Consider the following 12,560-nt stretch of genomic DNA (forward strand, 5'->3'; position numbering starts at 1 on the left):
CCTTGCTGAGACAAAATACTCGACACTCACAAGTTAAGGGAGGAAAGGTTTATTTAGCTCACAGTTTGTAGTGGTTTCAGTCCATAATCAGCTTGCTCCAAGACAGGTGGCATGGCAGATAGGCATCATAGAGGAGAAACAGTTCATGGCAGGCAGAAGGTAGCAAAGCAAGCAAGGGACAAGACAAGCCTCTTTCTGTCCCTTCTATTGTATCCAGGCTATTGGGATTAGGGCAGTGCCAAAGCAACCAGTGGACTGATTTCGTAATCACGTACCTTCAATCCTAGAAGGTTTAATCCTAGCATTGCACCATGAATCAATCACACAGCCTAGTTTTAGCCACCTCTGAAAAAGCCCCACCTGTGACTGCATGAGGCTTTGGGAGGACATCTAGACACAAGCCATAACATATTGTTAGTGAGAGAGGTTACAGACATAGGTAAGGAGGAAAGCTAGAATGAACCATGTAATATTGGATTAGATTCAGAGATATCAGTATAAATTTATACTCAGCTTAAGACAGATACAAATGGATAGATACAATTTTAGATGTGTGCAATATGGGTTAATTTACAAACACATTTTTTAAAAATCTGTTCCCTGAAGGCCTGGAAGCAATGATACTCCAATAGCGATGAGTATAGCCAGAATCCAGGTACTCATTTCTAACACCACTCTCCAGTAAAAGAATCAGGTCTCCTTGGAGAAATGGCGGATTTGGGGACAGAGAGAGGGAAATACAAGATGCATCTACAACATCTTATAGTGATTAACAGTAAAGAAGTACTCAAAAAATAAAAGGAAGAGGGATTTTCAAAGAGTCACAGCAGCCAACCTGAAAGAACTCTCAGTGACAAAAGCTGGAATCATTTTATCAACAAAACAAATAGCACAACATTAGATTATGGCTCAAAAGTATTTCTAAAAATTTCCATGAGTCTATCCATATTGCTATAAAGAATTGAATAAATTAATAAATGTGGAACAATGAGCAAATCTCCTGTGCGGAATCCCAAACACTTTATGTAGACACACCTACCCCTGAAAGTAGCATTTGACATCTTCCAAGGGGAAGAGAGAGGAGTTTAATTTACAGTGTAGAAAACTGGCAAGCATTGATTCACCCAAGTGATCAAGGTTAACATCAACACTAAAAAGTCATTTTGGTGGTAATTGCAATGGGAATTATGTAATCAATTGCTACTTTTCCCTCTCTCTTTGAAACCCATAATCCCAGTTTAACCAAGAGGTAACATCAGAAAAATCCAGTTGAATGGGCCGGGGATTTAGCTCAGCAGTTCGGTGGCCTGCCTTGTAAGCGCAAGGACCAGAGTTCAGTCCCCCGTACCAAAAAAAAAAAGAAAGAAAAATCCAGTTGAGGAACATTATGCAAAATACCTGATCACTAAGAAATTATCACGGACCAAAGAAGGTTCGGGAGACATGACAAATAAATGTAATTATCTGCCCTGATGCAACCCCAGAGCACTAGAAGAAAACACATAAAATCCTAAAGTGAAGTTTCATTAATAGTAATATGAAATGTTAACCATGAGAAAAAGTGAATGAAAGTTAAGTATATAACTTATTCTCCACATTTTCTTAGTAACTCATATGTTAATCTAAAATTATTATAAAACAAAAAGTTTGTTTGCAAGAAAAGGGTACAGACCCAAAGCATTAGTCCAAGAATATTTGAAAGCAAAAAATACAACCCTTGGCTTTCACCATGAATAGAGAACAACTGAGTTCCAAGACAACTTATAGTCTCTCTCATATTGTACTAACTGAGATGGTTTTGAAGTCCTTGCTACTTGTTCAAAGGTATTTTTCTCTTAAAATCCTGGAATTCACACATCATCCGCCCCCATCACATTTTGCTGCGCGCCTTGTCATCGTGATGCATAGCTGACTCGCTTTGGAAGCGGGTTGTTGTTTCTCTGTTCCTTGCATTCCAGTGTTATTTAGGTTTGTTAAAGGGAACAGTTTGTCACTAGGATCTAGGTACAATCACATCATTACTGAATCACCCGAATTCAGTGAAGTGTGGTCACAGCAAGCATTACAGTTATATGCTTAATAAGAATATCAGATGTGTTCAAAGCCTAAACTGTAAAAGTAATGTTCACAATGTTCCTTATTCAGTTTCAGAAAGCATCTTCCTCTTTTATAAAGTCTCATAGCATAAATTATTATGCATCTTATGCAAACATGTTAAAAAAATGAGTTCCCATTTCTAGTTACGTTAATACTCAAGTGACAGTGTTTATGGTTTTGCAAATCATTTGAATAATGAATGTAAAAATATCAAATATATTTTATAACCACATATATATTGTTAAAATTTAACTTTTTGGCTCATTTTTAGATGGTTAAAGTGTATTTAGATGAAAGAGGAACAGGAAAGGGATTTGTCTCTAAACTAGAAAATAAGAGTATGACAGCCTAAGTAGATATCTCATGGATCTCTCTGTTGAGATCAGCTAAGATCATCATTTTTCTTTTGCTCACTGAGTTTATTGGTACATTTTAGGTATACAGTACAGTTACATTCATTATTGGGATCTTGTACCTTTACATGACAGGTCTTGGGTCTCATTTTTTCCCCATACCCCTGCCCCCCTTCACCCCGTCCTCCCTTCCCTATTTACAAAAACTTTATTTACATATTTTCATTTTCTTATATTTTTTCTTTTCCCTTATTACCTTTCCCCTACCCTTCCCACTTCCCCTACACCTTTAGCCCTTCTTCTTCCTATGTTACATTGTCAGTTATACCAGACCATTGTTTAATATATGTTTTATTTTGCCAGGTACAGAGGTGCATGCTTGTAATCCCAGCACACTGGGAGGCTGAGGCAGGAGGGTTACATGTTCGAGTACTGCCTGGACCATTTAACAAGACCTCCTCCGTCTCAAATTAAAAGGGGGAAGGGAGCTAGGGATACAGCTCAGTGCAAAGGCCTTAGGTTCAATGACCAGTACACCAAACATTTTTAAAATTTAATTTGGCACTAAAATCAACGCATTTCCTGTTACCATACATCTATAAAATATGTATATATCACATATAGGCCATGCACACTGCATATAGCACATACACATGCATGCCTCTCAATGTTCCTGCGGTCTCTTTTCTGCTGTGGTTTGTGCTGAATGGGCTGGAAGCGGAAACCTTCCCTCATGTTTTAAAAGACGACAAGCTTTCCCTAAACACTGCTCCCTTGACTCTCCGCAGACAATCGTGCGAGGACACAAGCCCTGCCAGGAGAGCTCCATCAACGGGCTGCTGGAGGACTAAGTTGGGGACAGAGACACAAATAATACCATATGTTCTTTTTTAAAAAATACCATATGTTCTTACATGCAGAGATTAAGAAAGTTGATCTCATAGAAGTCCAGAATAGAACAATGGTTACCAAAGCCTGGAAACTCTGTGTGTGTGTGTGTGTGTGTAGTTAATACACATAGTGGTGGAGTGGGACAGGAAGAAAAACTATGTTCTGCATAGGACAGTAGGGTAACTATATTTCACAACAATGAATTGATGACATGTATTACTTCAAAATAGCTAGCACTGCCGCGTGCACCTGGACTCCCTGGGCAGAGCGGGCGACCTGGGCGACCTCCGCTGGGAGCCGCCCCGGGCCGCCAGCAGCTCGACCCTGGACTACACCTTCGCCTTCCCGCCACCCCGCACCTCCAAGGAGAGCCTAGCCTACAGCGAGAGCGATTGGGCGTCCGGCCTGGACGACTACGACAGGAGGCCCAAGTCCTCTTACCTGACCCAGACGAGTCCCCAGCCGGCCATGCGGCAGAGATCCAAGTCGGGCTCAGGGCTCCAGGAACCCTTGATGCCATTCGGAGCAAGTGCATTTAAAACCCACCCCCAGGGCCACTCCTACAGCTCCTACACCTACCCGCGCCTGTCTGAGCCCAGCATGTGCATTCCGAAGGTAACCTTCGCGGCCACTCCAGTGGGTCACAACCTCCGCAGCATAGTATGTAGTTAGATTCATACATCTTGTTGCCACTTTAGTTTCTTTCTTTCTTTGCTAATCCTAGGGAAGTGCTCTAACTGCTGAGCTACAACTCGGCCCTTTAAAAAATTACTTTGATGTAGCAAAGTTGCCCAAGCAGATTTCAAGTGTAGTCCTCTTGCCTCGGCCTCTTGAGTAGCTAGAATTATGAGCATGCACGATTGCATCACGAAGTTTGCCCTCTCACTGCCAGTCCGTATTCAGATCCCCTCATATTTCACCCCATTAGCCCCAAGGACAAAGGCTTTAGTACAAGGCACATAGATCATGAAAATAATAATCTGCCTTTTGGAATCTCCTTCAAGGTTTCTGATTCTAAGAGGCAAAGAAAATGCTCTTTAGTTGAAATATTTTCTGATATGCGGATAAATTTTATGCAATAATGTTGTACTTAGTTCCCATTAAGGAGTGGAGGATTGTGGGCCATTAGAGGACCAACACAGAATTTCCCACATTCTCCTAAACTTGATGTGGACCTCTGGGAAAGGAAAAAAAAAAAATCAGGAAAATGTGCTGTTTTATTCAGCTCAAGGTACAGTCCTTCATTTTGAGATTACAATTATTTTTGTGTCAAAACAGTACTTTTTGTATAAAATGGGGGTTTTCTGGACCATTTAGGTATGGTTTTTATTTTGTTTTATTGTAGTTTCCTTTTTTGGTTAAAAAATGTTTTCAATGTTAGCTCCTGGAAACTTGCTTTAAAATTTGGTTGTCCCACTGTGTTATCCCAAAGTTTAGAGACTATCGTTAGAGAATCTTTATTCAAAGCATAGACTTTTCTAGGAGGATCTAAGCCTTTTGGAAATACTATGGAGAGTTACAAGTGGCTGGTTCTTCCACGGTAGCTTAGAGATGTTTCAAAGCCTCACCTGTACAGCAAAAGTGAACACAGTGTTAGGGACTGATTGCGGATTTTATAGAGGTCTCAAGACAGGGACTGATTGCGGATTTTATAGAGGTCTCAAGACAGTAGAGAGACTCAATTCTAGCAGGGACACCACCGACATTTGTACCAGATGCTTTCTGCCCAGAGGTTTGATGGATAGCACAACACACTCTGTACGGCAAGCCTACCTGTATTTGTCTACTGTATTGAGTGTAGGTAGCTAATGCGGTTTTTGAGGTTTTGTTTGTTGTTTTTTATTTATTTATTTTTGCTTATTCTTTCTCATAGACCTAATCCTAGATTAAAAGCATTTCAGGACATCCCGCAAGTGACTTAGGCTACACTTTAGAAGAAACAAAGAAGCTGTCACTTTAGTTTCCAAGATATAAAATTAAGATAAATCCTGAGACATGAAGCCCTGAAACATGCACCTCCACTTAAAATTCAGGCGATCACAATGTTTTTCATCTCACCAAGTTAATATATCTGAGCATCCGCAGTCAGACAGTCATGACTGCCTCCAAGTTCTATTTTCCTGTCCCCATGATTTCTGGAAAGAAATCTAATTACCGATAGTCACAAGCTTTATGGAGTCAGATGAATGTATTGTGAAACATGAGATTAGTTGATTTCCTATGGCCATCATCCTCTGTGAGTAACATGATGCAGAGAACCTTTTCAGAGTTCTAGAGTGAAATAAGCAAATTGACATGTTCTGTGGCTAAATCCAAAGGAGTAGGGCCCTGTTCCACGTGTCCTAGGAAACCCACGAGAAATTCATCAGCAGATTTGTGGGAGGGCAGAAAGTGGAAAGTGTGTCAGTAATTAATGTGTTTACTTGATTAAAAATATAACATCTCTCTGAAAAGAGTTAGGTGCCTGTGTCTTTAGAACTGTACTATTAAAAATCTACCAATCACATTTGGATTTCCAGCTGAGAGAAGAAATAGCAATCACGACTCAGATAATTTGGCTTTGCCTCATGGAAATTTCTAGAGGAGGGTGGGTAATGTTCACATCTCCCATAAAAAGAGAGGCCACAGAACTCCCGTAGGTCTCCAAATGGAGCATAACTGAGGAGGGGTATGTGTTGGACACCAGTTTTACATTTTGCCATAAAAAATTTAAATACTAATATTAACTCGCAGCAAAAAAAAAAAAAGTAAAAAAGAAATACTTCTCCTGTGTTATCTCCCTATATCATTTTCCTTTTAGCATACAGGAACCGGGAATGTTATATGAAATCTGCTGACATGAAATTTACTCTCTACTTTTGGATGTTGTTTGACTGTTTGAGCAGATGACATGAGATGTGGAAGGAAAGCCAAACAAAAACCACCCTCAGCACCATTCACGCCACAGAACTCTTCCGGATGGGGAGAGAGCGTGCTTCCCACCCTTCTCTGCAGACAGAGCTGCTGTTCAGGGAGGAGAACTGGCAGTTGGGGTTGTTACCTGTGTACATGGTGCCGCTCATTCGCTCTCCAGGCAGCGGCTGGCTCTTTCTTAGGTCTTGGTGCTGGCCCAGCTCATCCATTCCTTGCTCTGGCTGCAACCACTGAGAAGCCCCAATGTAATAATAGTCCCGCCAGCTCAGGAGGCAATCTCTGATTGCCAGATACACACTTTGTCTTGTTGATCCTCCTGTGCCCTGTTGCACAGCGGAGGAAAAGGGTTTTGAGAAGTGATGTAACTGCCTGGTCAGTGAGCTCATCGTCTAGCTGGGATCCCTCTTTCTGAGCCCAGCCCCTTACCACATATGAGGCATGTCCCCTATGCACTGGGGCAGCTTCTGAAGGAGCCCTTCTTACAACTCTTTTTAATATTCATAGTTGTGAAGTTGCACTGGCAATTATTAAATTAGTGCAATTATTAATTCAGTGGTTAGGTTGGATCATTCTGTTTCATTCAGCAGCAGTGTTTCTCAACCTTGACACTCTTGGAACTGTGGACCTGGTAATTCCTTGTTGTGAGGGCCACCCTGTTCAGGGTAGAGCATCAGTGGCAACCCTGGCCTCACCCCAGGGCATACTAATGGCACCCCTTATTCATGACAAGTAAAATATCCAGCTACCACAAAATGCCCAGGGAAGAAAAATACAAAATCAGCCCCATTTGAGAATCATCACACTATTGTTACTATTGATCAAGTGCTTTGGGGTAGGTAAGGGTATAGTTTGGAGGAGGTAATATGCTAGAGTTTGAGTCCTAATATTGCTAATTACTGAGTGAGCAGGGTGCTTAATTATGCCTCACTTCTTATAAAATGGAAGTCAAGACAGTTCCTGCCTCATCATGTTGTGAGACCGTTAAATAAATTAATGTTAGAACAGCCTAATTGTTCATGCACATAGTCTACACATCACTCTGCATGTAACAATCAGTGGCTATCATATGATGATTACTATGTCCCAAGGATTATGAGAAGCATTTTTGCAAATATTACCCAAGTTAGTCTTCACAATTCCAGAAGTATTCAGATTCATCTCTGTTGTACAGTTGAGGAAGCTGAGACTCCAATCTTCATAGAGCTAATCTTCACTGACTTAGCTTAGAAGGATGTGGAAGCCAATGGCTGAGTCACATTCAAAACTATGTCCCTGTGATTCTAAAGTCTATGTGTGCAGAACATTTCTGTTTCAATAAAAGAAAAGTGAGGGGCAAGAAAGGCAAATGTAATGAGGTCTTTGGGCCGGGACTCACACATTGCTGATAGCTGCACCTTGCAGATGAGGAATGGGCAATTGGGGATACACAGGGAATGCTTATTCTGTCTGTTCTTGATAGAACAGAATCTTTGAGAAGTGCCTTAGCATCAGCTATACTGTGAATTTCGGATAAAGACTGGAACCATGGCTACAAGAAAACGTTAAGGGTAAAGAGCTGTGAAAAGCTCTTATACACATATTCTATCTTAGGTGATAGACTTGTTTGCTTTTCTTTAAAGATAACCCAAAAATAGACTTTAAAATCAGTAAAAAAGGCTACACATTCTAGAATGAGATAGCCTAGATTTGAGCACTTAATAGACTCCTGTTCTTGTCTGTACCTCAGTACCTCAGTTCCTTCATCTGTAGTGTGTTTTAGTATATTCGACTTGAGTTGAAGTTTAAATAAGATAAATTAAATATAGAAGAGCATATAGAAAGCAGTTGAGTTTAGCCTTTATTCCCAGGAATATTTCTTGTTGGAAGACATGTCACCTTATCTGCTAATGCCAGCCATAGGAAAGTTCTCTCATTATAATCCTTTACATATTTTCAAAACATGGGAACAAATTCCATCTGATGACCTGCACAGCCCTTCTGCATACCTTTGACTGTCCTCACCAATGCATTGTGGGTCACAGAGGCAAAAGTAGCTGAGTGACCTCCTCAAGGTTATGCAAAGCCTCAACAACTGAATTGGCTTGAGGACCCTAATGCTGCTATCCAAAGTTTGCTCCTCTCTAGAATGAAAGTGAAGTTCTCATCTCTTCCGTGGAAGCCAGAGGCTAAGTCAAAACAATGTAACTCCGTGCCTGTATTAGACAACTTTCCTATTGCTGGGAAATACACTGGATACCCACAATTTCAAGGAGTTTAATTTGCCTCATGGTTTCAGAGGTTTCAGTTCATCGTCAGCTGACTGGAAGGCAGAAACATCATGGTAGAAGTACATAGTGAAGCAGAGCTGCTCACTTCATGGTGGCCAGAAAGCAGAGCACAGAGGAAGATCCCCAGGGATAGAACCCTCCAAAGGCACAGTCCCAATGATGCATCTCCTCTAACCGGACCCACCTCCTAACAAAATGTTTAGCTATGAACACAATTCAGGTATGATCCAGCCCCCTCTCCAGAAATTTCTTAATTGAGTCAAGTTAGAAATTAAAATCAACTGGTACAATCTCCAGCCAACCTTGCCACTTCATCCCACCATCTCCCTGCACAGGGCAAGTGAGAATAACTAATGCCGCAGACCAGGGTGTCCCGACGGATGACATGTTAAGGAGTTCTGAGTGAAAAACGAATACAAAGAAAAGTTTGACACAATTCCCCAGACCTTTCTTCTGAGGTCACCTGTATGTTGTTCTTTCATTGCTTAGCTATCACTTTGCTTTCTCTAGAAGGAAAAAGCACTAGAACCAGTGGGCTCAGTGTTTCTGTGTCAATAGCTTAATGACTCACTGTTCTTTGTGGCAAATGTCATGCCCAGATTCAGTAGCAGCTGCAGGAACAAAATGACAGCTCCTACTCTACTGAGAATCTCCCTTAGAGACCCATTAGGGGCCTGATTATGTTATAAAATAAAATGGCAACACTAGTGAAGCCTGATGGGCTGCCCCAGAGTCTGAGAAAGGGAGATAGGCAAAGAGAATCACTTAATATCATATTAATATTGCCTTTAAATTTGTTTTCTTCGCGTAAATAGTTGCTAATACAGGATGTATCCTAAAGTCATCAAGCACCCAGAGGTGACTCAGTGTTACATCTCTAACATTTGATCCTTCTAATGGAGACGTTAGCACATAAATAGACACATCTTCTCATGGATGTTCTTAAAGTAAATTATATTTTGGTCATCATGAATGGGTTTTCCCATTAGCAAATAAAGAATGAAATGAATCTCCACTGAAATTGTCCATCTCCACCACTCCCAGAGATCTTGACACAGTTGAACAATATTTTGGGGTAAACAGCCAGTCCTATGGACACAGAGGCCCTCCACGTCACAGTGGAGTAGCCCAGGTCACCGTGGTGTGCTCCATCATGCTGCTCTTGGACGGGGTATGCATTCTTTGAGTTTGTAGCTGCACCTTCCAGGGGTTCTTTGGCTGTGACAATTTCAATCAGCAGTAGAGAAGATCCCACAGTTCCTGTGTGCTTGAGCCTGTTGATCGTAGATTTATGGATTTCATCCTGGAACTGGGCTCTACCTATTTGCAGAAGCCACAAGCTGGTTGTATGAGCTTTCTGTGTGCATGTGTTTATATTTTTGTAAAATGGGGAAGTACATAAGTCTCCAGACTTTGTCAGAAGGTGTATGCTCTTACATGCCTAACAGGGCATCCATTGTAATGGCTTTGGGTGATTCCTAGTTAAAATGTTCAGGATGATAAACAGTTTTCCACCTCAAGGAGTAAGAAATCCAGTTAATGTGTGTAACCATCCAAAACTGTCTACTTCCTGGGTCCCTTGCATTGGGGACAGCTTGAGTTTTTTTTGTTTGCTTTTTGTTTTGTTTCACAGAATCTAAGGCCTTTGTGCTGAGCTACATGCTCCAATGTTTTCATTTTTTATTTTGAGACAGATCTTGCTAAGTTGATAAAGTGTCCAGAATATGCTTCATCTTATATTTCACCTGCCTCAGCCTCCCAGAATGCTAGGATTACAGGAATGTGCCTCCATACCCTGCAAACACCTTGATATTTTTGGGTGCCACCCAGGGCCTGCTCAAGATGGCTACTGCTTGGCAGTGGTCACAGGTGCTTTCCTCTTTCACTAGAAGCTGAATATCAGCTGAAAGTGTGTGCCTTGTCCCTTTATTGTCCAGCCAGGGTGAATACGAACTATTGCCTTTGATATAGGGCTGTTCCATTTTGTAAATGAAAAATATGTAATTCAGCAGAAACTGACTATGTCTGGTACGAGCTGAATAGTAGCGGTGACTGCTTTATTAGAATGCAGTTGGAGATTGAACAGCTCCCTATCACCCTGTAATCATAGAGACAGAGCTGAGTTTCCAGGACAGCAGCCACCTGGGTCAGAGGTCAGAGGAGCAGAGCTGAAACCTGAAGGATGGGGACATATGAGCACGGGCCACGGGTCAGCCTATCTGCCCCACATAAGGGCAAGGGCAAGTGAATTGGAAACGCAGAGCACAGCTAGGGTGGGGGGCATGGGATGTCATGAATCTTCTTCTCTTACTTATGAGTCTTTAAAATGTCCTTGCAGAGAAACCAGATCTGTGATTCTCCTGGAATTCTTACAAGTCTTATTTTTCCCTTCCCCAAGCCAAGGCTAGTCCTACTCACATTTTTCTTTAAGTCAAGTCAGGACAATTGAAGATGTCCTTCCCATGCTCAGATAATAAAGGACTATGATTTGCTTTTATCCCACATTTGATTTACTCACAGCAAGCAGTACCGAGTCTGCCTATTTCCTCTTGGAGATGAGCGATCTCTTTGTTTTACTGTGCTCTCGGAGGTGTATTGGAGCATTACACCGAGCACTGGAAACAGCTACCTCCCACCCCTATAACTCTCCATCCCTGGTGGAATGTCCTGCAGCCCCCGTCCTGTGGGATGGGAACACACAGGGCAGCCACCCTAAACGCTCGGGGCCGACACCATCGCAAAGGCCAGGGTGGCTGAGGTGACAAATACAATGCTGCAGCGGGACGTTTTCCCTTCATTTCTTTCTCCTGCCTTTCCCTCAGCAAGGCTTTTTCCAGCGTTGGCATAAAATGGTCAAATGATGTTCTACCGCAGAATTCAATTTCACAGTTCAGTTAGGCCCTTGATTACACTGCCAAATTCAGATTAATGTGCATTTAACTAACATGGATCAGGGGAATTCTGGCTGACAGCCAGCTGTAATCGGAGCAATTGATAGCTGTATGGAGTTTTATGCCCCGTCCACCCCAGCACACCACTGCTGAAATTGATTGATTAAATGAATTCATTGCCATAATTATTTACAATTTTGATACATCACAAGCCTGTGTCTGACCCTATCCTTGGAGATGTTGCATTCAGTGTGGAAAGGAAGGGTAGCCAGGCTGAATTGTTAACTGGGGATTATTTATTCTCATACAATACAGCCTTTTTATTTTTCTCTTCTTATGTTTTGAATAGAGACATGAAAAAGCACCTTTTAAAAAAAGAATTAATTTATATTGTATGCTAAAAGGTGTCAAGAAACCAAAAACCAAGAATATATTATTAGCCACTTGAAAAAAGAAGGGCTTCAGGAAGACTTATTCATTCTGTCAGTGTTTTTCAAGATTCCAATAGTAAGAATCCCTTCTCTGAATGTGTCCAATATTCGGTGGCCATTAGTGGCCCAGTAACAGTACCAATAAGCAGTTTGGCAGCCTGGTTGATAATTTGCACAGCAATCCATTGAATCTTCTCTTATTACATCCCACCATATGGAATCCCCTACCTCTTTAAAAAGTCTGCAGACTGTGGCCTCGTTCCTAAACACTCACTGTTCACAAAAGCACAAGAGGAATGGGGAGCAAGTCTGTGCAGCACCTCTATTGTTCTCTCTCCTCCACAGAGCTTACCATCCCTCTTCAGCATCCCCAAGTCTTTATAATAAGCCCACAAGGGCAAACAAGGTACATAAATTTCTTGGAAATGGTTTGGAACACGGGTGATGAGAGATTCATCAGATCCTCTTTCACTGGTCTCATCCCACTGCACTGAGGTTTTGCTAAAGCCCTAGCCTAACGTGTCTCTCACAGTACTTTAGCTAGTCCTGCTCCAGTGAACTTCCTGCCAACTACTCTTTTCTTCCAGAATGTATTTGGAAATCAGAGTGTAGAAAATGCCACACAGTCCAGGCTGGATTCTTTTGTACCTCCTTTTTACATGCATGTGTGTGGAAAACAATATGTATAGACAAACTCATCACTTACGTTTCACTCAC

The 12,560-nt window shown here is 41.6% G+C and overlaps 1 protein-coding gene and 1 long non-coding RNA gene across 2 annotated transcripts in view; both read left to right on the plus strand.

Moving 5' to 3' along the window:
• Positions 1 to 3,299, plus strand: part of LOC104871904 — a 242,132-nt gene extending 238,833 nt beyond the window's left edge. The window contains exon 4 of the long non-coding RNA XR_782990.3: positions 3,239 to 3,299. This is a non-coding gene — a long non-coding RNA (uncharacterized LOC104871904). The remainder of the gene's footprint in view (positions 1 to 3,238) is intronic.
• A 112-nt stretch (positions 3,300 to 3,411) lies between these two features.
• Pak5 (p21 (RAC1) activated kinase 5) overlaps positions 3,412 to 12,560 on the plus strand; it is a 36,262-nt gene continuing 27,113 nt past the window's right edge. The window contains exons 1-2 of the mRNA XM_010638013.2: positions 3,412 to 3,438; positions 3,576 to 3,956. Of these exons, the coding sequence (XP_010636315.1) occupies positions 3,412 to 3,438; positions 3,576 to 3,956 (408 nt within the window). The remainder of the gene's footprint in view (positions 3,439 to 3,575; positions 3,957 to 12,560) is intronic.

This window comes from Fukomys damarensis, unplaced genomic scaffold (genome assembly GCF_012274545.1).
Source record: "Fukomys damarensis isolate Sample0158 unplaced genomic scaffold, DMR_v1.0_HiC HiC_scaffold_7, whole genome shotgun sequence".
NCBI classification, from domain to species: Eukaryota; Metazoa; Chordata; class Mammalia; order Rodentia; family Bathyergidae; genus Fukomys; species Fukomys damarensis.